We start from the raw sequence: 22,181 nt of genomic DNA on the forward strand, positions 1-22,181 counted from the left end.
TGGCGACTGGGATGAGAGGACTGTGCCTTGTAAGCCCCACTGAGCCCCCCAATATGCGATGTCTCGGGAGCCCGTGGCTCTCCTATGCGACTCATCGCAGACTCCTCACTGGAAACTGGATAAGAAGAATCTGGTCCACGCAATTACCACCGTGCGAGCGTTCCCAGCCAGATTAACGGATTCTGATCTCCCCTCCTCCCTCTCGTCGCTACTCGCACGCGACACAGAGCAACCGAGTTGCACTCCGCGCCGTGGCCAGGCGCTCTGCTGCTTGGCAGAGCGGTGGCGCAGCGTTCACACTCGCGCCGCTTCACCGCAAGAAGCAGCCACTTGGTTCGATTCCCGATTAGGGCGCCTTTCTGCGTGGAATGTGGACATTCTCCCCCTGTTCTGTAGAACGCATCTACAGTGAGGGACAAAAGTATTTGATCCCCTGCTGATTTTGTACGTTTGCCCACTGACAAATAAATGATCAGTCTATAACTTTAATGGTATGTTTATTTGAACAGTGAGAGACAGAATAACAACAAAATCCAGATAAACGCATGTCAAAAATGTTATAAATTGATTTGCATTTTAATGAGGGAAATAAGTATTTGACCCCTCTGCAAAACATGACTTAGTACTTGGTGGCAAAACCCTTGTTGGCAATCACAGAGGTCAGACGTTTCTTGTAGTTGGCCACCAGGTTTGCACACATCTCAGGAGGGATTTTGTCCCACTCCTCTTTGCAGATCTTCTCCAAGTCATTAATGTTTCGAGGCTGACGTTTGGCAACTCGAACCTTCAGCTCCCTCTACAGATTTTCTATGGGATTAAGGTCTGGAGACTGGCTAGGCATCTCCAGGACCTTAATGTGCTTTTTCTTGAGCCACTCCTTTGTTGCCTTGGCCGTGTGTTTTGGGTCATTGTCATGCTGGAATACCCATCCACGACCCATTTTCAATGCCCTGGCTGAGGGAAGGAGGTTCTCACCCAAGATTTGACGGTACATGGCCCCGTCCCTTTGATGCGGTGAAGTTTTCCTGTCTCCTTAGCAGAAAAACACCCCCAAAGCATGTTTCCACCTCCATGTTTGACGGTGGGGATGGTGTTCTTGGGGTCATAGGAAGCATTCCTCCTCCTCCAAACACGGCGAGTTGAGTTGATGCCAAAGAGCTCCATTTTGGTCTCATCTGACCACAACACTTTCACCCAGTTGTCCTCTGAATCATTCAGATGTTCATTGGCAAACTTCAGACGGGCATGTATATGTGCTTTCTTGAGCAGGGGGACCTTGCGGGCGCTAGGGATTTCAGTCATTCACGGCATAGTGTGTTACCAACTGTTTTCTTGGTGACTATGGTCCCAGCTGCCTTGAGATCATTGACAAGATCCTCCCGTGTAGTTCTGGGCTGATTCCTCACCGTTCTCATGATCATTGCCACTCCACGAGGTGAGATCTTGCATGGAGCCCCAGGCCGAGGGAGATTGACAGTTCTTTTGTGTTTCTTCCATTTGCGAATAATCGCACCAACTGTTGTCACCTTCTCACCAAGCTGCTTGGCGATGGTCTTGAAGCCCATTCCAGTCTTGTGTAGGTCCACAATCTTGTCCCTGACATCCTTGGATAGCTCTTTGGTCTTGGCCATGGTGGAGAGTTTGGAATCTGATTAGGAGCACACTCTTAAAGGGAGTGCTCCTAATCTCAGCTCGTTACCTGTATAAAAGACACATGGGAGCCAGAAATCTTTCTGATTGAGAGGGGGTCAAATACTTATTTCCCTCATTAAAATGCAAATCAATTTATAACATTTTTGACGTGCGTTTTCCTGGATTTTGTTGTTGTTATTCTGTCTCTCACTGTTCAAATAAACCTACCATTAAAATTATAGACTGATCATTTCTTTGTCAGTGGGCAAACGTACAAAATCAGCAGGAGATCAAATACTTTTTTCCCTCACTGTATGTGTGTGCGTGCGTGTGAAATGTTTATGGGGAGCGGTAGTGTAGCGGTTAGCAAGCTGCGCTACGAACCCGGTCACCTGAGTTCGAGTCCCGATTCCCGTCAATACCAGTGACGATTATCTGAACCGGTACCGGGGTCCCCCTAGGTCGACTCAGCCTCACCTGAGTACCTTGTGTACTGTGTAAATATCGCCACTGGGGAGATCAAGGCGGTCGCGCGTGGTGCTGGCCACCCACCCCTTCGTGTACCGTTCTGGTCTTCATAGTGCTCGTAAACAGCACTTGCCCCAACATGATGTTAAAGCTACACGTGGGATATTTGTCTGTGAGTGTGAATGTTCCCCCCTGTTCTGCATGGATTTCTTCCGGATTCTCCGTTTATCTCCCTTCGCGAAATCATTTGGCCAAACATACCAAAGCATAAAACAAATCTGAAAATTACTCTATTGGGATTGCACACATCAGATATATCCCCCTGACTGCGAACACTTGGCAGACGATCGTGGCTAAGGTGATGATCACGCAGACAGCAGGGTCAGCCGAAATGTCGAGCTTTCGTTTAAGCGAACCAATCAAAATCACACGAGGGCCTGCATGCTTAGCGGAGTGTCACGCTACAGCCGATAAAAAGCAGGCGGCAAGGAAGACACAACGATCGCAGCAGCAATGAGCACAGGCACAAAGGCCCACAACTCCAAGCGGCCCGCAACAAACAGCACTATCAAAGTCGTAGTATTCTACTCTTGCGCATGGCAGCAGCAAGATGGTTCAGGAGCTCGATGTCAATGTTGAGCTCTGTTCCTGGCCACGACGAGAGGGCTTCAGTCGGGGGTTCGTGTCGTTCTGCTGTTCATAGCCTGGGCTGCATGGCCACAATCGCACTGCTGAGTGAGTGAGTGGGTGAGTGCCTGTAATGTGTCTCCATGAGTCGATGTATCTCTGGGTCTCTATTCATCTCTATGAGTCTCTGTATTCGGCTATTATTTTGTCTCTGTAGTTTGGATTGGATGGCCACAATGGAACTACTATGGCTTGTTTTTAACGTCCCATTTATCGCCCTGTTGATGTTCTGATGCGGTTGATGGTTCCAGTTTCTTAGAGGTGAAATGCCAAAGCCAGGAGGTGTGATGATGTTTGGGTCTCAAATTAGGAGTTTATTCTGGACGTCCGCGTTGTTCCACTCTGTTCCCACAGCAGCAGCAGCTTTCTTCCCGATAGGTGTGGTTTCAGTTTGTTTCATTTATTAGGTATGACCCTGTGAGCCGTGCAACAAACAAAGACATGGACAAGAAACATTTTAAAGTGACTACACGCAACAGAAAAATCCAGGAAAAAACAGCAAAGTCTTTTGTGCGCGATTCTAGGATGGTGACAGCAGCAGCAGGGCGATCCCAGAAGGGGGATCAGCACTTGAGTCAGAGGTGAGGGGCATTGTTGAGGTCTTGGTTGATAATGGGTTGGTGGTTGTCGTTGGCAACAAAACAACGTGTAAACTACCGAGCAATTTGCATGTCTCGGAGGATATTTGGTGACAGAATGTTCGCCAGAACAGGGGGCCAGGGGGCCTGGTGTCGGGTTCAGTGTTCCGTGTGCCCCCTTCTCGCGATGGCTCCACTTTTTGCGTGTCGTCACGTGAAACACAACAACTGCTGCCATCATCTGGGCGAAATGGACGTCGTTCATTCTTATTCAGATATGATGGGTAAGGGCAGAGCTCAAGTTGTAAAGGAAAATATGGCAACACGCTCCTTAAATTGAGCGAGGTTATTGTCATGAGAGCTTGGGGGGAAGAGACGATGCTGCTGCGAGAGGGAATTCCAAAGCAGAGCGGTGCAAGAAAATGGAAAAATAGAAGCGAGGTGACCTGCAGTGTGGTGAGTGAATGGGTGAGCGGGTGAGTGAATGAGTGGGTGAGTGAGTGAGTGGGTGAGTGAGTGAGTGGGTGAGTGAGTGAGTGAGTCAGTGGGTGGGTGAGTGGGTGAGTGAGTGAATTAGTGGGTGAGTGAGTGAGTGGGTGAGTGAGTGAGTGAGTGGGTGAGTGAGTGGGTGAGTGGGTGAGTGAGTGGTTGAGTGAGTGGGTGAGTGAGTGAGTGGGTGAGTGAGTGGGTGTCTGGGGAGTGGGGAGCGGTCGTGTCGTGGGGAGCAGTGGTGTCGCGGTTAGCGCTCTGCGCTACGAACCCAGCGGCCTGAGTTCGATTCCCATGCACGGCCGACACCAGTGACGATTATCTGAACCGGTCCTGGGTCTCCTCTAGGTCGACTCAGCCTCAAATGAGTACCTAGTGCGGTGTGTAGTAAACATGACCACTGGGGAGACAAGGGTGCCCGGGCGTGGTGCTGGCCATCCACCGCCTCGTATGCCATGACGGCCTTCATAGGTGCTCGCTAACAGCACTTGCCCCAACAGTCTGTTAAGGCTATACGGGGGATCTTTGTCTTTTTTCTGGACTAGGGTGTTGTTGTGGCCTGCAGTGGGCAGTTGGAGGCAGTCGCCCTTCAACAACAGCGAGCGACGCTGACAACAACGAGCGGAGCGCCGGGCGGCTAGATCACGAGGTGGCCCAGTGGGGGACACAGCCGGTGCATCCCCCAGTCGTCTCAGCCAACCCATGGCACCTGGCTCTGTTCCGTCACCTCCTGCCAGCCAGCCTTTGGCACTTCACGTGTCCTCAAGATGCACCTCGTCTGCCACAAGCGCCGTGGTGATGTCACCACCATATCGTGGCAAATTGCGGTTGTTGTTGTTGTTGAGTAGGTGGATGAGTGGGTGGGTGATGCTGTGTGTTGTTGGCGGGAGCGGTGGGGGAGCGGTTAGCGCGCTGTGTTACAAACCTGGCGACGCGAGTTCGATTCGCGCTCACGGCCATCACTAGTGCCTGGTGCGGTATGTTAACATCGCCACTAGGGAGACAAAGGCGGCCGAGAGTGGTGCTGGCCACCCACCCCCTCGTATGTTATGCAGGCCATAATAGGTGCTACTCACTGACAAAACTTACCCCAACAGTCTTTTCAGGCTATACGGGGAAACTTTGTATTTGTTGTTGTGACCTACAATGTGGTGGCTGATGAGACGGAGCAGTGAGAGTCTGGCAGACCGACGCCTCAACACGGGAGGAGGACTGAATGGACAGGAGTCAGTTACACGGAGAACGAGGCAGAGAGATACTGATTGTGTTCAACATTGACTTCTATTTGTAGTCGTGGCACATCGCCAGAAGGGGAGTCAAGGATGTAATGCATGGGGAAAGGATCGGAAAGAGGGGAGAGAGAGAGAGTGGGGGATCAGAGGAAGAGGGATGGAAAAGGGATGGAGAAACGTGAGCAGAGAGGGTCGGGAGAGACGAGGAGGGGGGAGGGAGAGACGAGGAGGGGGGAACGGGGAGGCTGCGTCAGGGCCTTTGCTGCTGCTGCACGGAGCGGCGTCTGTTTCCACAGTGGGCGGGGGGAGGAGAGGGAAAGGGATCAGAATGAAAAAGGGCCACTGCATGAAACGTCGCCTATTATATGTTTTTCCTTTGAAGGCCACACACAGTGTTGTTCCTCACAGGCAGCGTGTTGAGTTGTTATTGTTGGTGATTGTGCACCACTGCCAACGCAATCACCACGGCAAGGCGACGTTTCTTTGCCGGTTCCCCGTCGGATCCCCGTCGCCTCGTGGGGAGCGATGCGGGCAGTGGCCACGAGAGGGCGAGCTCGGCCCGCGCGGCCTCCTGGGCCCTGTAGAGGAATCCGGTCAATTGAAAATAATAATAATAACGACTTAATACTTTTGTGATATATCGAGGAGAGTCACAGTAGTCGGGCTGCAATGGGTGTTTGTTCGTAAGACGTTTTCACGTGGGGAAGAGGAAACCGGAGACAACCCACGCCTTGCGCGAGGGGTATCAACGCTCGGTCCCCGTACAGATGGAAACAGATGGAGATTAGTCCACTTGCTGTACTGCCTTCTCCTGACTCATAAGAGATGTGCGGTGATCCACCAACCCTCGCTGCCTCCACAGTGCTGGGCTACGGGCCACGTGCCACCACCGAGGGCGAACTGTCCATGGACCCTCAGCTGCGCTCACATAAAGATCACACAATGATAACGACAACTCAGCAATGCGCTACCTTTCGTTATTCCACTGCTGGATGAAGGCCTCCCCACGCCGTGTCGGTTGTTTGATCATACTTCACCACACTCGGTCAGTGCGGGTTGCGAGAATGCGGGGAGCATCGACGTCAAAGCACAGCAGCACGACAGTGCGGCAGTGAATCTTTGCTGCTCTGATCTCCGCTGTCCCATCACGGAGCGGTGCAGCTGCAGCCTGCAGCATGTAGCCTGTAGCAGTAGCAGCAGCCTGTAGCAGTAGCAGCAGCCTGTAGCAGCAGCAGTCTGCATTGAGCAGCAGTTTGCAAGAGCAGCTGCCTGTCGCAGTAGCAGCAGCATGCTCCTTTTGCGAGGTCATCTGTTCAGGCACCACCCACTCAGCCAGGCTCATCACCGCTGAGCTTGCACCACGCACGTCAGCACGGATTGCTGAATGGTGATGTTAGCGAGCACCTATTAAGTCCGGGACGGTGCACGAGGTGGTGGTGTGGCCAGCAATCACTCCGACCGTCTTTGTCTCGCCAGTGGTGACGTGTATAGTTTATATATCGTAACATGTACAGTAGAACCTCTGGTCACGAATGCTTCTGACCACGACCAAATCGGGTTCCGACCAATAAATTCACGACATTTTTTAATCTGGTCACGAACACAAACTCGGGTGGCGATCAAACACGGCCGAGTTCCCCTTCCGCGCCATTTTTTTTGTTGAATTACACAAAGCGTAACAGTTATGTACATAACTTTTGTTATATAAAATTCCTAGTAAGATATTAATTTTGTGAGTGTAGTCATACCCATCCCCCCTCATCCAAGCCGTAATTTCGAGAGCGAAAGCGCTGAGTACGTAAATCGCTAACATAAGAACCCGTTAATCTCTTCTTGCATCATTCATACGATGATGCGGTGAAGTAAACGTTCATACGATATTACGGTGAATGCTTCCAAAAACAATACTGTACCCAAATATTACTGTTAACTTACTTTCAATAGAAACATGAATTGTTCATACGAATATTATCTCTCTCTCAGAATCGACCGACTGATGTAGCAGACGAAAAAATCATCTTGTTGAACGATTGTAAACCTTGACGCGGCAATGTTAGTTTTCTCTGTTGTTCAAGGTTTTCTCAGTGTTATTCAATGTGTTTACATTTAGTTTACTATTACGCTGTGAATTCTATGGCATAATTAACTATTTTTGTGCATTAAAGTCTTTAAAAAACAATATTTATATACAGTTCGTAGGAGTTTGGAACGGATTGATCATATTTACATACAATCCAATGGCGAAATTAGGTTCGAGTCACGACCAAATCGGGTTGCGACCAAAGTTATGGAACGAATTATGGTCGTGACCAGAGGTTCTACTCTACTAATTTTCAGGCTGAGTCGACCTAGGCAGGGACCACGACCAGCTAATATATCACTGGCCGCAGATGTTAGCCGTGGGCTGGAATTGAACTCAGGATTGTGAAGGGGGGGGGGCTCATAGCGCTCTCACCATTGCTCAATCGCTTCCCACAAGTCAAATTAGCATTTACTCGGTGCAGTTAACGCAGCTGCTTTACAGCGACGATGTTGGCCGCGTGAGTGATGATGGAAGTGTTTTTGTGCACGGGCTGGAGAGCGGAGATCTGGTACAGTCGGTGCCTCCTTCTGCTCGCCTGTAACCAGAAAAACTCGAAACCCGACATATTTCCGATTTTGTTCCACAACCATCGGTGCTGCCCGCAGGCGGGTAGCGGTCTGATTTGTTGCGGTATAGAGAGCGGCTCGCGGTCGGGAGGGTGTGAGTTCAGATCCTGGCTGGGGGTTCACTCAGCCCATAATTCTTCTGGGGTCGGTTAAATAAGTACCACTCGGTGGGCGAGAAAACAGTGATTGTTGTTTCACAGATAGATGTTCCCTCCGCCAAAGGAATGTGGAATTTACGGCGTCGGAACTGGAAACACTTGGGGTAAACGTATTACAACACCAGCAACCGCTTTCTGATGGAGCGCGACTCATCCATCCACCTCGGTTCGCCTCCCAGCCACGGCGAACATCAGTGGCGAGCGTTATCCCAACCGGGTCCCACACTTCATCAAACCCGGCACTGGCCATTGTGGTGAAGTATGGTCAAAACAACCCCCTTGACAAGGGGTCAGCAACCAAAGTAACAAGAAGAGACTTTTTTCCAATTCGGCAAAAACCACCATCCGCAATAATTAACGAGCCGCAATGTGCTGTGGTGCACACGAGACGGCGGCGTCCTCAATAAACGACGTCACGAAGCATTCTTTAAAGAGCCACCGCGCATGCTGCTCGGGAGCTGGAGGCTGCCGAGCCCTGTCCTTGACACGGCTTTGCTCATCCAGCAGTGGATGCACAAACAAGAGGCGAATGCTCATGGTGACTGCGGCTGCGAACACCGTGGCGACTCGATCCGCCTGCTGAGTGATCAGCGAGCAGCAGCAGCAGCAGCGCCACCCGCCGCCTCGGAACAGCGGCACCACGGCTCCGATTCCAAATCATCCTCCACGGCCCCGCACTACCCCGCTGTGCAGGCTTTGTCATCCTGCATCGCTTCTCACCCCCTCCCCCACCCCTTCCCTACGTCCCTCCTCCCTCTCAGTCTCCCTCCTATTGATTCGGCACGTGATGCCGAGTGCCTGAGCGGCGTTTGGATCTGTACGTTGCGTGGTGAATAGGAGTGGGTGGGGGGGAATAGGGAGTAGTGAGGAAGAGGAGTAGGGAGGAGGCGCGGGAGGGAAGTGGGAACGGACTGGGGATACGGCGGTCTGGGTGCACGCGTGTGTGTACAGAGGAGGGGTAGGGTGGGCTGGTGAGTGGCTGTGTGGTTGGGTGGGTGTGTGTGGTTGGGTGGGTGTGTGTGGTTGGGTGTGTGTGGTTGGGTGGTTGTGTGTGGTTTGGTAGGTGGGTGTGTGGTTGGGTGTGGTTGGGTGGGTGACTGTGTGGTTGGGTGTGTGGTTGGGTGGGTGGGTGATTGTGTGTGGTTGGGTGGTTGTGTGTGGTTTGGTGGGTGTGTGTGTGTGGTTGGGTAGGTGGGTGTGTGGATGGGTGTGTGGTTAGGTGGGTGGGTGATTGTGTGACCGGCTGGCTGTCTGGGTGGGTAGCCTTGGTGTGGTTGGGCGGCCTTGATGTGGTTGGGTGGATGAGTGGCTGTGTAGTTGCGTGGGTGAGTGGCCGTGTGATGGGGTGGGTGTTTGGGCGGATGGTTGTCTGGGTAGGTGATTGTGGTGTGGTTGGGTGAGTGGCTGTGTAGTTGGGTGGGTGGGTGAGTGGCTGTGTAGTTGGGTGGGTGGGTGAGTGGCTGTGTGTCTAGGTGGGTGGATGCGTGGCTGGCTGTCTGGGTGGGAGGTTGTGTGAGTGGGAGGGAGGCTGAGCGAGTCGGCTGCTGCTTTGTGTCCCGCCCAGTCCGTGCTGTTGGAGGCGCACGCTGCAGAGGCTGCTGCTGCTTCGCCCGCGCGTCTGTCTACCCCGTGCAGGTACAGGATCAGGTGTCTCTGCGGCCTCTCTTTGTCTCTCCGTGGCTGTCTCTGTGTGGGGAGCGGTGGCGCAGTGGTTTGCGCGTTTCGATACGGACCCAGCCTGCCACGCCATTTCGTTTTGCAGGCACGGCTAACATGAGTGGCGAGCGGTATCAGTACTTGGACTGGTCCTCACCATCTTAAGTCGACGCCGCCTTAAACGAGTGCCTTGGTGGTGAGGTGTGTGTGCGTACATCGGCAATGGGGAGACAAAGACCGAGGGCGGATCCCAACACCGCCGTCCACTCGTGCGTTGTGCCGGGCGTTATAGGTGCTCGCTAACACAGCACGTGCTTGACTGTTCATGGGATGCACGTGGGTATTGATGCAGTGAGGCTGCATCACAAGGCTGAGTGAGTGGTGAGTTTGTAAGCGAGAGAGTGGTAAGGTTTACGACACGGTGTGCAATTGTGGTGAGTGTGCAATTGTGGTGAGTGTGCAATTGTGGTGAGTGTGGAATTGTGGTGAGTGTGTGTGAAAGGGTGAGTGGTGAGTTTGTGAGCGAGAGATTAGTGAGGTGTACGCTGCGGTGTGAGCGAGTGGGTGAGCAACATGCGGGGACCACACGCGTTGCGTCAACTTGGGCGCAACTTCCACCGTCGCCACAGTCCGAGGCTCCCACTCAATCCGTCGCTTCGGGGAACGAATCCGTTGAGCTCCGAGCTCTCATCCACAGCTCCCTTTCTATTCATCACCACGCTTCACCTGGATAACCCCTGGAGATGGAATATGCCCGATGCGAGGGTGTCCCGGGATGTCAACTAACGCTCAGCGAACACGCAGTGGGCACGTGCACGCACGGTTGAAATTACTAAACCTTCCACAATAACTCCGCCGCTCGTCATCATTCGCCGTGGTCTATAAACTGCTGGATGAAGGCCTATTTTCACACCGTCGCCATCCCTCACAGTCCAGCGAATGCCACGATCCATCTCCCTTCTTGCGACGTTTCATAACTTACGTGGTCGCTCCATCTCGGCGGTGGTCATGCCTCTGGAGGGTGTTCCATCACCCACCAATATTGTTCGCCATCCCCAACCCGAGCTCCCCTTGAGCTCCTCACCCATGAGACTCGTGTCGATGGTTACTCGCCTGGTTCTCAACAAAGTCGCGTGTCTGTGTGCGGTGAGCGGTGGCGCACTGGTTAGCGCACTCTGCTATGAACCAGGCCCACCTGGATCCGATTTGCGTCCGCGACCACTGTCAGTGGCGAGTGATATTTTAGCCGGTCCTGGACCCTATGTCGACTCAGCCTGAAAGTGAATACGTGGGGCGCTCCGATTAGCACGGTTGACTACGTACGGCGCCAAATAAATTAAACTCGCATAGCACTGGCGAAACAAAGACAGCCAGGCATGAGTATTGGTGAGTGCGCCGTGCCTGTATTGCCAAGTGCTCTCTAACAGCACTTTACCCACATAGATGGCAAGTTATATTCGGGTGCTTGTCGCAGCGAGCGAGGGGATTAGTCAACGTGTGGTATCATTCGATCGCTACGTTAACGCACGAGGCCTTGTGAGACAAAGGCGGCCGGGTCACGCCACGCTCGGTCTCTCCAGTTTGAACGAAATTATTTGTTCGCGTGTCACATCGCCGACGATTGTAACCCCAGCCGTTGGCAGGTGCTATACTGTACGTGGTCCCGTCATGTGAATGGGGAATTGCTGTTACTGGCTTGGGCCCGCACACCGCGCCGTGAGAGGGGAGTCAGGCGAGCTGCGATGAGCGCTGTGAAGTGCCGCAACGCAAGTGCCGTTGCAGCGCAATTAGCGGCTCGACATCAGCCACGATCAAGCCACTGCTGGGTGAAACCTCCCCAAGCCGTCGCCGCCTCTCACAAGCCTGCCACGTAATCATCCATCTATCGATTTGCGCTAGAGCCCGATTTCATTGCTCCATCTCCTCGGCGAGCGCCTTAAACATCAAATCGGGTGACCGGGATGAAGGGTCCGACTGGAGCTGCCGTGCCACGCGGTGTCCGTGTCAGCGCGGCGTGCGCGCGAGCGCCCATTGGCTGCTCGCGTCGACGCTCCGCGTGGGCGAGCGAGGCGAGGAGGAGGAGGAGGCCTCGGGCGACGACGCTGGGGGCGAGCGGGGAACCCGGCCACGTGGCGCAGCGGTAGCGCCAGCGGCTCGCAGCAATCGGAAGCCTGCGAGTACAAATCCTGGATGGCATGGGTTGACTCAGCCCCACCATCTCTCCCCTCCGGAGTCGATACAATAACTACCAGCTTGTGTTGAGATGCCAACAGCGTTTGCGAAATGGATAGATTCGCCTCCCGACATAGGAATGTGGAATGGTCATCATTGGATCTGCAGGGTTGTGAACGGGAGATGAGTACAAATGACTCAATGCTCATTTGAGCCGGAACTCGCGTTTTTTATAACTTTCCACAGCGTTTCTGGAGGTTTTTTGTTATTCATTCGTGGAAAAACCCGCACGGCTCTGGGCTTTGTAGGCAGCCACTGCGCGTCTCCGTGTTCACCAATCAGTGTGGACCAGGCAGGGCGCCTGCTTAACTTCTGTCTCTCCACGTACACACACGCGGTATATATTTTACCCATCCCATCAGCCAAACGGCCTTCTGGGGAGTCAATCTTCTCAGCAAGATCGGTTTAGCACAAGCTAACTCTGGACCGGTTTTGATACTCGGCGAAGAAGGACGTGTTGCTGATGGGATGTGAGAAAACTCTTAATTGTATCATGTAACGAGAGGCAGATGTGTGAAGGAGGCGAATTGATTGCATATTTATTTTGTAACATTCTTCACGACCACGCTGATGATGATTGTGTGTGGACCAGAGGGTCACGCGAATTAATCTAAGCATTTGCCCTGTGATATCCGCTTCTGTGGGTCTCATTGCTCTGCTCTGGCACCGAATGGATTCGGAGCACGAGCGGGGCAGCGTTGATGGAGACGATTTGAACAGAACTACTCGCTGGCCTTTTAGCCGTGGGGGAGGGTGGGTGGGGCTCGCCCCGATCCCCGCTCACCCCCCGTGTGAGCCTCGGCTTTTGTCAAATCAACACCGTGCCGCGCATATTTCGGCACGTCCAGACCGGGTCCTCGGGCCGCACCTTGGCCTGCCGAGGAGCCACGCGGAGTGGGGGGGGGGCTGGATGGGGGGTGAGGACGGCCGAGGAGCCATGAGGGTGGAGGTGGGGGGATCGTGGGGGAGCCACGAGGGTAGGTAGACAAGGACCGTCGATGAGCCACGTGGAAGAGAGAGAAATAGACGAGGACGGCCATGTGGCCATGACGCAAAACAGTCATAGGCAGCAGCAGCAGCAGCAGAGAAGTCAATCATTGACGTGCCGGTTTTCTGTTGGCGCTGGAAACCAGCTTCTGTGAGGATGATAGAGGCAATGATCTGTTGGCAGCAGCAGCAGCAGCTCCGGTTGGTTTGGAATCCTCCGGCTCTTTCGGGAGGCAGTTGAGGGTCAATAATGGGGGTGTGGCGAGCACGGCACGTTCCACGCGCGGGGAGGTGGAGGACGCGAAGGATCGTGGCCTGGAGCTCGAGGGCGAGTCTTGTGGCTTTCCGGGTTTCAGGATGGCAATGACTTTGACTTCCATGCTTTCAGGATGTTGCCTGTCTTGTGGATGGCGCACCAAACCCATAAACATCACCAAGACTAATAACCCAAACTAAAACTTTAGCCCTAACCAATAACCAAGACCATTAACTCTCACCAAAACCCTACCCCTAAGACCAATAATCCTAACCAAACCCTTCGAGCTAACAAAGACCCTTAACATAACCCTAAACAAGATATCTCATCATTAAATCTCCTTTGCCAGTACCAAAGTTTAATAATAGAGTTTTCCCCCTTTTTTATTGCAATAAAACTGAAACCTTTTTACAAGGAATCATGTGTGCATTAACCACAATACTTGTGGTCAAAATGCAAACAAAAAACACACTCCCTATTGTAAAAAGGTTTCAGTTTTGTTGCCAGAAAAAAGGGGAAACCCCCTATTATTTTACTTTGGCACTGGCAAAGGAGGTCTAATGATGTAGATGCTTACCCCGAGCCCTCATTACTCTGATAGTGCATTGTCTTTGAGCTGTACGCCATTTGGCGTGCTCTGGTCTAGCACCAATTGAGATGAGGCTCAAAAGAAAGCCGTCTCTGGTGTGGACCAATCAGTTTCAAGGACAATGCCAATATATTATTAGATATTTTCATAGGGGTTTTCCCCTTTTTTCTGGCAACAAAACTGAAACCTTTTTACAAGGAATCATATGTGCATTAACCAATACATGTGGAGAAAATGCAAAAAAAACACTGATAATATATTTTCTCCACAAGTATTGGTTAATGCACATATGATTCCTTGTAAAAAGGTTTCAGTTTTGTTGCCAGAAAAAAGGGAAAAGCCCTTTTAAGCTATCTAATGTAACCCTAACCCTTACTACTGATGTCAGCCGTAGCCAGACATCGAAATTGGATAATTTCGGTGTAACTGCCATTTTGCAGTCACCCCCAAACACATCCCAGTGGATGATATAATTGCCCAGGTTGATGTATCCCTCAAAGGCTTGGGACACATCGCAGCAGATCCCACACCGGCACTGAACTTGGCTTTGTGCTCTGGCCATGGCAGGTCGGCCTGCGTCGACCTCCCAGCAGCGACCATGAGACTACACGTGGCGAGTTTCGTGGCCTGGGCCTGTCTCCTCTCCCTCCACCTCACACCGCCCACCACCGCTCAAGGTAACATGCAAACACGTGGACATATAATGCATGCACACATGCCCACGTTCGTGGACGGTGCATGGACAACACTGGCATACGAACACGCAGACACATGAATGCACACACTCATGCGCGGACAAACACGTGAACACGTGATTCAACATGCGAACCCGTGGAAACATTCACAAATGGACACACGCGCACACACACTTCAACACGCTCACACACTTCAACACGCGAACACACGCGCGCGGGCACATGAACACGCGCGTTCATTACCCATTGGCCGTCACGCTGGCACGAGCCACAGGCGTCAGGCCCCGGCCACCCCGGGGCAACTCGACTCCCTCAGCAGTCACGTGGGTGGCGCCCGGAGGTTTCAATGGTTGGTGGAAGTTCACGCGGCTGCTGCCCACTGCTCTCGTTGAGCGTGGTGCTCTTTGTGCTTTATTAAAACGTTGACACTCCACTTGGGCTCTCAACGCCACGAGACGGCGAGAGGTCACAGCTGCCAGCAGCGAGCAGTGAACTGCCCTGCGTGAGAACATCCTACAGAAGATGATAATGGGGCTCCTGGGACAGACGCGTCACTCGGCCTCTTCCTGCACATGAGAGGCGTCAACAAGCTCGCGTGGGTCGTGTCACACGTCATTGTAGTCGACTTAAATCCAAGGAACAAAAGCAAAATGAACACAATCGCAGTTGCTGAGCACAGGTCCAGTGGCCCCAAAACGCCTCGCGGCAAGCAACAAATAGCACCATTGAGGTTGAAATATATATATAAATAAAGACCTTCATCTGTAAACCTCTAGGGTGCTTCCCGACAAGGTAGAAAGCTGAAATTTGTTACATAGGTAGCTTTTAGAATAGAAACGACTAGAGAAATCTAAACATCCGAGATTATTCATTTTAAGGCCCCCAAATATCGATTTTAAGTGCCCCATGAGCATGTTTGTGCCTGGTGTCATTCGGACACCGTTCAAAATATAAGATTGAGTGTTTTTGTTTGACAGAGCATGAAACATCAAATCACATTTAAGCGAGAACCATTGTTCTATCTTTTATTGTTTGACATGTTTCGGATTCAAACGGTTTTGAACGAAAAAAAAACGCATTTTATGATATTTAAATCTGAATAATTAGAAAATGGTAAAAGGTAGAGAAGCTTTCCCTCAGAGTATTAAGTTCATACATTTTTTAGATTTCTAATAAAAAAGAACAGAATCTTTAAATCGAGCAGTTTCTGATGGGTATGTCTTTAAATATAAGAAGTTTAATCAAGTCGTCAACAATCTTTGTTTTTTTTTTTGTGGAAATGTTTTTTAAGTAGTTGTTCGTGTCTGATCTTAGATACTAATTTTAAAAATCATATCAGGTCAATTATTATATTTGTTGAAAACTTTTGCCGAGCGAAGGACAGCCTTTATGAACAAGTTGAATAATAAGAGTGATCACACTTCTTGAATTGAGCAAGGCTTTACACAGCTTGTAAGGAGAGACGGCGGTGAGGACATTCCAGAGTCACTTAGAATCAATAGATGTGGTCGCTTGCAGGCCTCCCATCATCACGTTTAGTTTCCTGCTGCAGTCAAATAAAAACCAAGGCCGTAAAGCGTTCCCCTCACCCCAAGACGATTCCCCTCTAACTTTTATTTTCTACGCTTTTGAGTTGAATATTTAACAGAGCATTGATGCGTTTTTAATCGCCCGCCGTGGAATATAAAACAACAACCACCCACACAGCACGGAGCCCGAGCCAGGCACCGACTCTGCCAGGGGATCGTTGGTTGACGGAGATCCAGCCACGAGTCTGGCTCCGCTTGCCGTGACTCACACGTAATCCGCGGGGCTGCATCCACTGAGCCGAACCAACCGCACTGGCGTCGCCGAGATGGCAGCTGGCAAGCTCAAACTGCAGATGGGCCACACGGGTGCAGATCGACGACTGGTGGATAGATGAATGGATGGACAGGATTAGATAGACGGATGGACAGACAGGAAAGATGGACACGATATTTCCCAGGCATAGCAATAATGGCCACACCTTGTGAGCCGAGTAAAACTGATTCAATTCCTCACCCAGAGAGTCAAACCGAACCGTAGACTGGAACCAGATATATCAGTTCTAATTTTCTAAGTTTGAACGCAAATCAAATTTGTTGCCCCGGAACGAAAATACAATTTGGTTGCTGGGTTTATACTAATATCTGGAAACTGGTTAAATGAACTGTACTGTTCAATGGATTTTCAATTAACTCTAACCGTAGCCAAAACCCAATAGGTTTGACTCCCAGAATTGAATACTCACAGTGCCTCATGCTGGGTGGGTAGAGAGGCCTCGTGCTGGGTGGGTAGCGATACCTCGTGCTGGGTGCGTCATGGCCCGGCCGGAGAGAACAGACCGTGCCCACAAGCGGAACTCTCAGCTCGGCGAGACGCCGTCAGGCGAAGATGCCAATAGACGGAACACTCGCAGAACACAGCCACGGTGAAGCGACGTTCCCCACGGCCGAGAACGGAAGCTGCCCGGAGCGAACTGAGAGACGGAGCCACGCGCCACGTTCGCGGAGTCGGAGAGATGAGACGTTAGGTGCAGTGGCCGTGAATCCAGCGGCCGCCCGGCGCTGCCTGGTACCGCGTGCTGCTCACGAGGGGGCAGGGGGCGTCGCGTGCGCTTCGCGGGGCGGGGGTCGCGCTGCGTATAAATCCATGGATCCACGATGGTCTGGACCCGAGCGCCACGAGGGTGAGGCGATGCCGGAAGAGAAGAGGCGGCGCCGAGTGATGCCTTGAGCCACGCCGAGTCGGGCGACTCGCGCAGAGGAGGACACCTCGGGGTGACAAAGCTGCTGCTGCTCAAGTTGGTGAGACAACAGTGGGTGGTGGTGGTGGCGTGGACCATGGTGGCGGCGGTGCTGGCTATGGTGGTGGTGGTTCCGGCTATAGTGGTGGTGGTGCTATAGTGGTGATGGTGGTGGTGTTATATTGGTGGTGGTGCTCTAGAGGTGGTGGTGGTGGGACCTGCTGATGGCTCTACATCACGCATGCTGCTCGCTCCTGGTTGCTATGTTTGATTCTTTAAATATGGTTAATTTTCAAACATATATTTAATAAGCTTAATAATAGGGGTTCCCCCCTTTTTCTGGCAACAAAACTGGGGAAATAGGGGAAATCCCTATTATTATATTTTTGTACTGGCAAAGGAGGTCTAATGATGATTTAATAAGCTTATTTAGTATATCCTCAATTATCGACAACATTAAATACGTAACTTAATTTTGCCAAAAATGTAAGATATATTTAATACACACTCAATATATTACTTTAAGTCAAACATGTATAACTAATCCAACATAGCAGAAGTTATGCAATATATGTTTCCATTAATTTAGTATCTGCAAAATACATGTATGAAGAATATTCATGAAAATCAAAGATATACAGTACTAAAAATCAAACGAAGCAACATACATATCTCCATACACGGCCATCCACTGTCACGCGTGGGAATCATCCATGATTCAATATTTTCGGCGTAATGCGTCCATGTGAAAACCTTTAAACAGCCACTAGAGGCCGCTACAATTCCCCACAGTGTAAAGAAAATAATAATATATTCTTCAATCGATTCACGATCACGGATCGAGATAATTCTTCGACAGCCCCCCCACCCTAACCCTTGATGAACTGTAACGCAGGGTCACAATTCAATCCGGTTCTTGTTTACCCCGTCCCATTTCTAGAGTTGCGTCCAACCCCTCCCCTCCCTCGGGCAAGGGCCTCCTCGCTGGGGCGCTGTGCCAAGCTGGCAGAGCCTCGCTACGCTCCGTGGGCAGCAGGGGGAGGGATTCGTGCCCAGTCTGTTCGGGTCAGCAGGTGTCAACAGTTAGCAGGCGGCGGCACCGGTGTGTGCGGTGAAGGGGAACGCGTCCGGAATCGCAGCGGCGCTCTCCCGGCCACGCGACGGGCAGAGCCGACGATGACGCGAGGCGCCTCGCCACGTCGAGGCAGCGGGCGAGAGTGGTGACGTGGCTGGCAAAAAAATAATTTCGCGAGTTTGCTGAGCAAAGCTTTTCCGACTCTCAAGACCGTCTTTCAGGAGGGCCCTGCCAAGTTATTGCAGTAGGGGAGGTGGGGGGTGAGCAGCGACGTTGCTGCTGCGTGTGGAATCCCAAGTGTGTGATTAGCGGGTGATTTTTCAACATTGGGATGATTTGGCCAATACCAGTTCCACTGTGTGTGCACGTTTAGCTATGGGGAGGAAACCCGAGAGCCCGGTGGAAACTCATGCAGAACAGTAAAAAAACAGACAAAGATCCCCCTATAGCCTTGAACAAATTGTTGTGGTAAGTGATGTTAGCGGGCACCTATACAGGCCAACACCACGCCCGGCCGCCTTTGTCACCTATTGCTGATGATGGCACATCACACCAGATGCTTTTTTTAGACTGAGTCGACCTAGGGGAGGCAGGAGAGATCCAGGACCGGATCAAATATTACGACTGTTATTGGTGGTGAGTGGGAATCGAACTCGGAACCCCAGCCGTGCGGTAACCCACTGTGCTGCCGCTCTCCGTGTACACACACAGGGGGAGATGTGTGAACGGCCTCGTATGTTTACTCCGGGTTCTCTAGTTTACTTCCATACAAAGCCAAACTGGAATTGGCCAAACATCCCAATGTGGCAACACCCTCATGACAAGGAGTCTTGAGACTCAGCGAGGCTATCCCAGGCAAATTAAGGTCCACCTTGATTTGTTTTTACAACTTCGCTGAGAAGGGAAATCGATGGGGAGGCATCGCCGCACTTCTTGGCTCATCACTCGCAATTCCAGCGCGGGTGCTGGCGCACGCCGTTTGTATCACCGTGACCTCCTCATCCCCGACATTGCGGCTCTCTCCCCCTGGCTGTCGCTCCACACAGCGGTGCCGGCGCCGGCCAACATGCAAGTGAGCGTGCTGTCCAAGAGCAGCGTCAATGTGTCGTGGAAACCAGCGCGTGGGCGGTTCAAGGGGTACCGCCTCATTGTGCTGCCCAGCTCGGGTCAGTACCCTGCCAATCTCTCTCTCTCTCTCTTCCTCTCTCATTTTCTCCCTTCCCCTCTTCTCGTCATTCCCCTCTCTCGCTGCCCTTTGAACTCACCCGACCGTGACCTCTCTGACCACTGGGCTATATGCGAAGGGTTGTATCAACTCCTCGACGACAACTGATTCTTCCGCTTAGAGGTTTGTCTGATCACGTGCGCCCAAATCGATTATTTATGATTTACGTTTATATGATTCGCGATTATTTGCTAATTTCTTCTTAAGGACAACGCAGTGAGAAAAACTGCACAGATAAGAGAGAAAAATATTTCAATGTTATTGCTTGTGCGGATAATAGGAGTAGATGTGGCGGATATTAGGATCTGTCCTGAGTAGATCTCACATCGGGGAGGTGGAGAGAACCCTCACTGCCCGAGCACGTGCAGAGCGGAGAGAGGGGGGAAGTTCTTCAGAGGGAAGAGAATTCTTTGTTGCACATGAGACTTGAGCAGGAAATCATAGAGCAGCGCATAAGTCGTGCTCCATGGGCTTTGGCTCAGGGAAGCAAAGAGAAAATAAACTTGAAAAAAATAATATAATTACACTCGGGCGGCATTACAGAACGCCAGCACGGATTTGTTCTGGGCCTGGGGGGTGGGTTTCTGGCTCGGCTGGAAGCGTCTGGCTCTGTGCCCCCCTCCCCCGCCCACCCCCCCCCCCCATTTCCCCCCACCCCGCGCTGTAATCGCTGTGTCTCGCGGCGCCTCCTCCATCGGTCGGTGTGGGCGACTCGTGCGCCGCCCGCTCACGGGGCATCCCTCTGAGCAGCCTGGAGTTGGTGTGGGGGAGCGAGCCCCCCCCCTCTCCTTCCCCTCGCCACGCGGCGACAGAGCGGCGTCCTCGGCTCCTCAACCTTCTCTGGGTCACGGCGCTCGCTTCTCATGGCTCCCCACGTTTCTCTCTGCCAAGTCCTCAATCCAGCAGTGGAATGACCATGGCCACTGCTGCTGTTGCTGCTGCTAATGATGGTGACATCCTCTTCGCGCTTCCAATCCTCCTCGCGCTTCCAATCCTCCTCTTGCGTGGCTGCCCCCTACATCTCGGTCTCGCCACGTGGCAGTGCAGGGTCACCGATGGTGGTACTCTAATGCCTTCCCTTCTGGTCGCATGTCCAAGACACGGGAGTCGGTGTCGTTCTCTGCGTCTCGTGCTGACCCAATCTGTTCAGCATTTGTAGTCTCAACGCTTCTAGGATCAACCTCAGCTGCATCATTGCGAACAGCGTTGGTTCAAGCAAGTCTGACTGCTGATGAGACATGTTGAATCCAGTCCCGAACTTGCATGTCTTGAACCAATGCTATTAAAATGATGCACTCTCCAAACGAAGGCCGTGTGGCTGATGGGATGTAGAAAAATAATTTTAAATGTTTCGTGTTGGGCCAGATATGTGAAGGAGGCGTGGTGTCCCATTATTAAAATGTTCGCTTACGTTCTGCACAAACGACGCTAATGATTCAATTTCGACCGCGAGTGATCGCCAGTGCCTCCTAGAGCCTGGTCTGGCTGCTGGTGCTGATGCTGAGGTTCGAGCGAGCGGTGTGGATCTCGCCAAGAGAAGAGCCGCCATTTTAGCGAAGTGCACATCCATCGCTGGTGTCGCCAATCAGTGCCCCCCCACACACACAGGAGGGTTCTAGAACCCCAGCCATAACAGTTGCCCCTCCCCCCCCCCCCGTTTTGGCCATGCAACGGAAGACTCGGGTTGTCACCAGTCTGGGAATTTGTATTGTGTGTGAGAGTGTGCCAATGTGTTCTACATTCTATGATGGGTGCCCAGTAAACATGCATCGTTGGCCCAATGTCGGTCAGAAGTTGGCTCAATGTCGGTCAACATTGCACGTTCACTGTGCGTGCCAGTGTGCTCGATACATCTTGACGGAAAGCGTGCATCTGCCGCTCGCCGAGCAGGCGAGGGCTCCCCACAGGAGATGACGCTGGCCCGCGATGCCACGGGGGCGGTGGTGCGCGAACTGGAGGCCGGCGTTGAGTACATGGTCAGCGTGGCCGCGTATGGTCCTCACGGGGAGAGCACGCCGCTCGTCAAGCAGATCGTCAGTGAGTCCGCAACCTCCTCCCCAATGCAACGACTCACGCACACATGCACGCGTGTAAATATGCACACGCGTGTAAATATGTCTTCACCTCGCACCCTGTGTCTGTGCATTTGCTTGGCGAGGCTGCGGCGCAATGGTGAGCACACTGCGCTATGGACCCGACACTCCGAGTTTGATCCTCGCCGACGTCCATCATTGGTGACAAATATCCGAATTCGACCTGGGCCTCCCCTAGGTCGACTTAGCCTTAAATAAGCACCTGGTGGGGTGTGTAAACATTAGCACTCTGGAGGCCGGGCGTGGTGGTGGCCACACCCTCCTCGTATGTGTTCTGCCGGCCTTCATAGGTGCTCACTAACAGCACTTGCCCCAACAGCCTGGTAAAGGTTATACAGGGGATATTTGTCTTTTGTGGGTATGTGAAACAACCCCCTTCACAAAAGTCGAAAGCCCCCCACGCCTTGTGGAGGAGTGTTTTTTCTGGCTCTGAGGCCAAGGCTAATGGCCCATGGCATGCCTGGGGAGGCGCATGGGTGAGTGGGTTGCTGTTGTTCATGAACAATTCGCTGTGCCGTCTGTGTTGGTCTTTGTGTATAAATGTTCACGTCACTTTGTGATAGTTGTCTGTGTATGGTTACATGTGTTTCTTCGTGTCTGTGTCACTCATGGCCCTTTACCTGCATGCCCCCACGGATTTTCATCTTCAGTAGGGACGCAGGCCACCACCTCCACCACCAACATCGCCATCACCACAATCATCATTATCATCA

General features: G+C 52.1%; 1 protein-coding gene across 6 annotated transcripts in view; it reads left to right on the plus strand.

The window, feature by feature from the left end:
- The first annotated feature begins 8,845 nt into the window (after positions 1-8,845).
- LOC144931788 (collagen alpha-1(XIV) chain-like) overlaps positions 8,846-22,181 on the plus strand; it is a 94,390-nt gene continuing 81,054 nt past the window's right edge. For 5 of the 6 annotated variants that reach the window (XM_078856086.1, XM_078856088.1, XM_078856089.1 and 2 more), the window contains exons 1-5: positions 8,846-8,864; positions 9,458-9,528; positions 14,181-14,290; positions 19,197-19,316; positions 21,266-21,412. In XM_078856086.1, the coding sequence (XP_078712212.1) occupies positions 14,212-14,290; positions 19,197-19,316; positions 21,266-21,412 (346 nt within the window). In that variant the 5' untranslated portion in view covers positions 8,846-8,864; positions 9,458-9,528; positions 14,181-14,211. Of the gene's footprint in view, positions 8,865-9,430; positions 9,529-14,180; positions 14,291-19,196; positions 19,317-21,265; positions 21,413-22,181 lie in introns of those variants that run through there. The other variant, XM_078856087.1, reaches the window with a different exon arrangement.

The sequence above is a fragment of the Lampetra fluviatilis genome, chromosome 4 (assembly GCF_964198595.1).
Source record: "Lampetra fluviatilis chromosome 4, kcLamFluv1.1, whole genome shotgun sequence".
NCBI lineage: Eukaryota > Metazoa > Chordata > Hyperoartia > Petromyzontiformes > Petromyzontidae > Lampetra > Lampetra fluviatilis.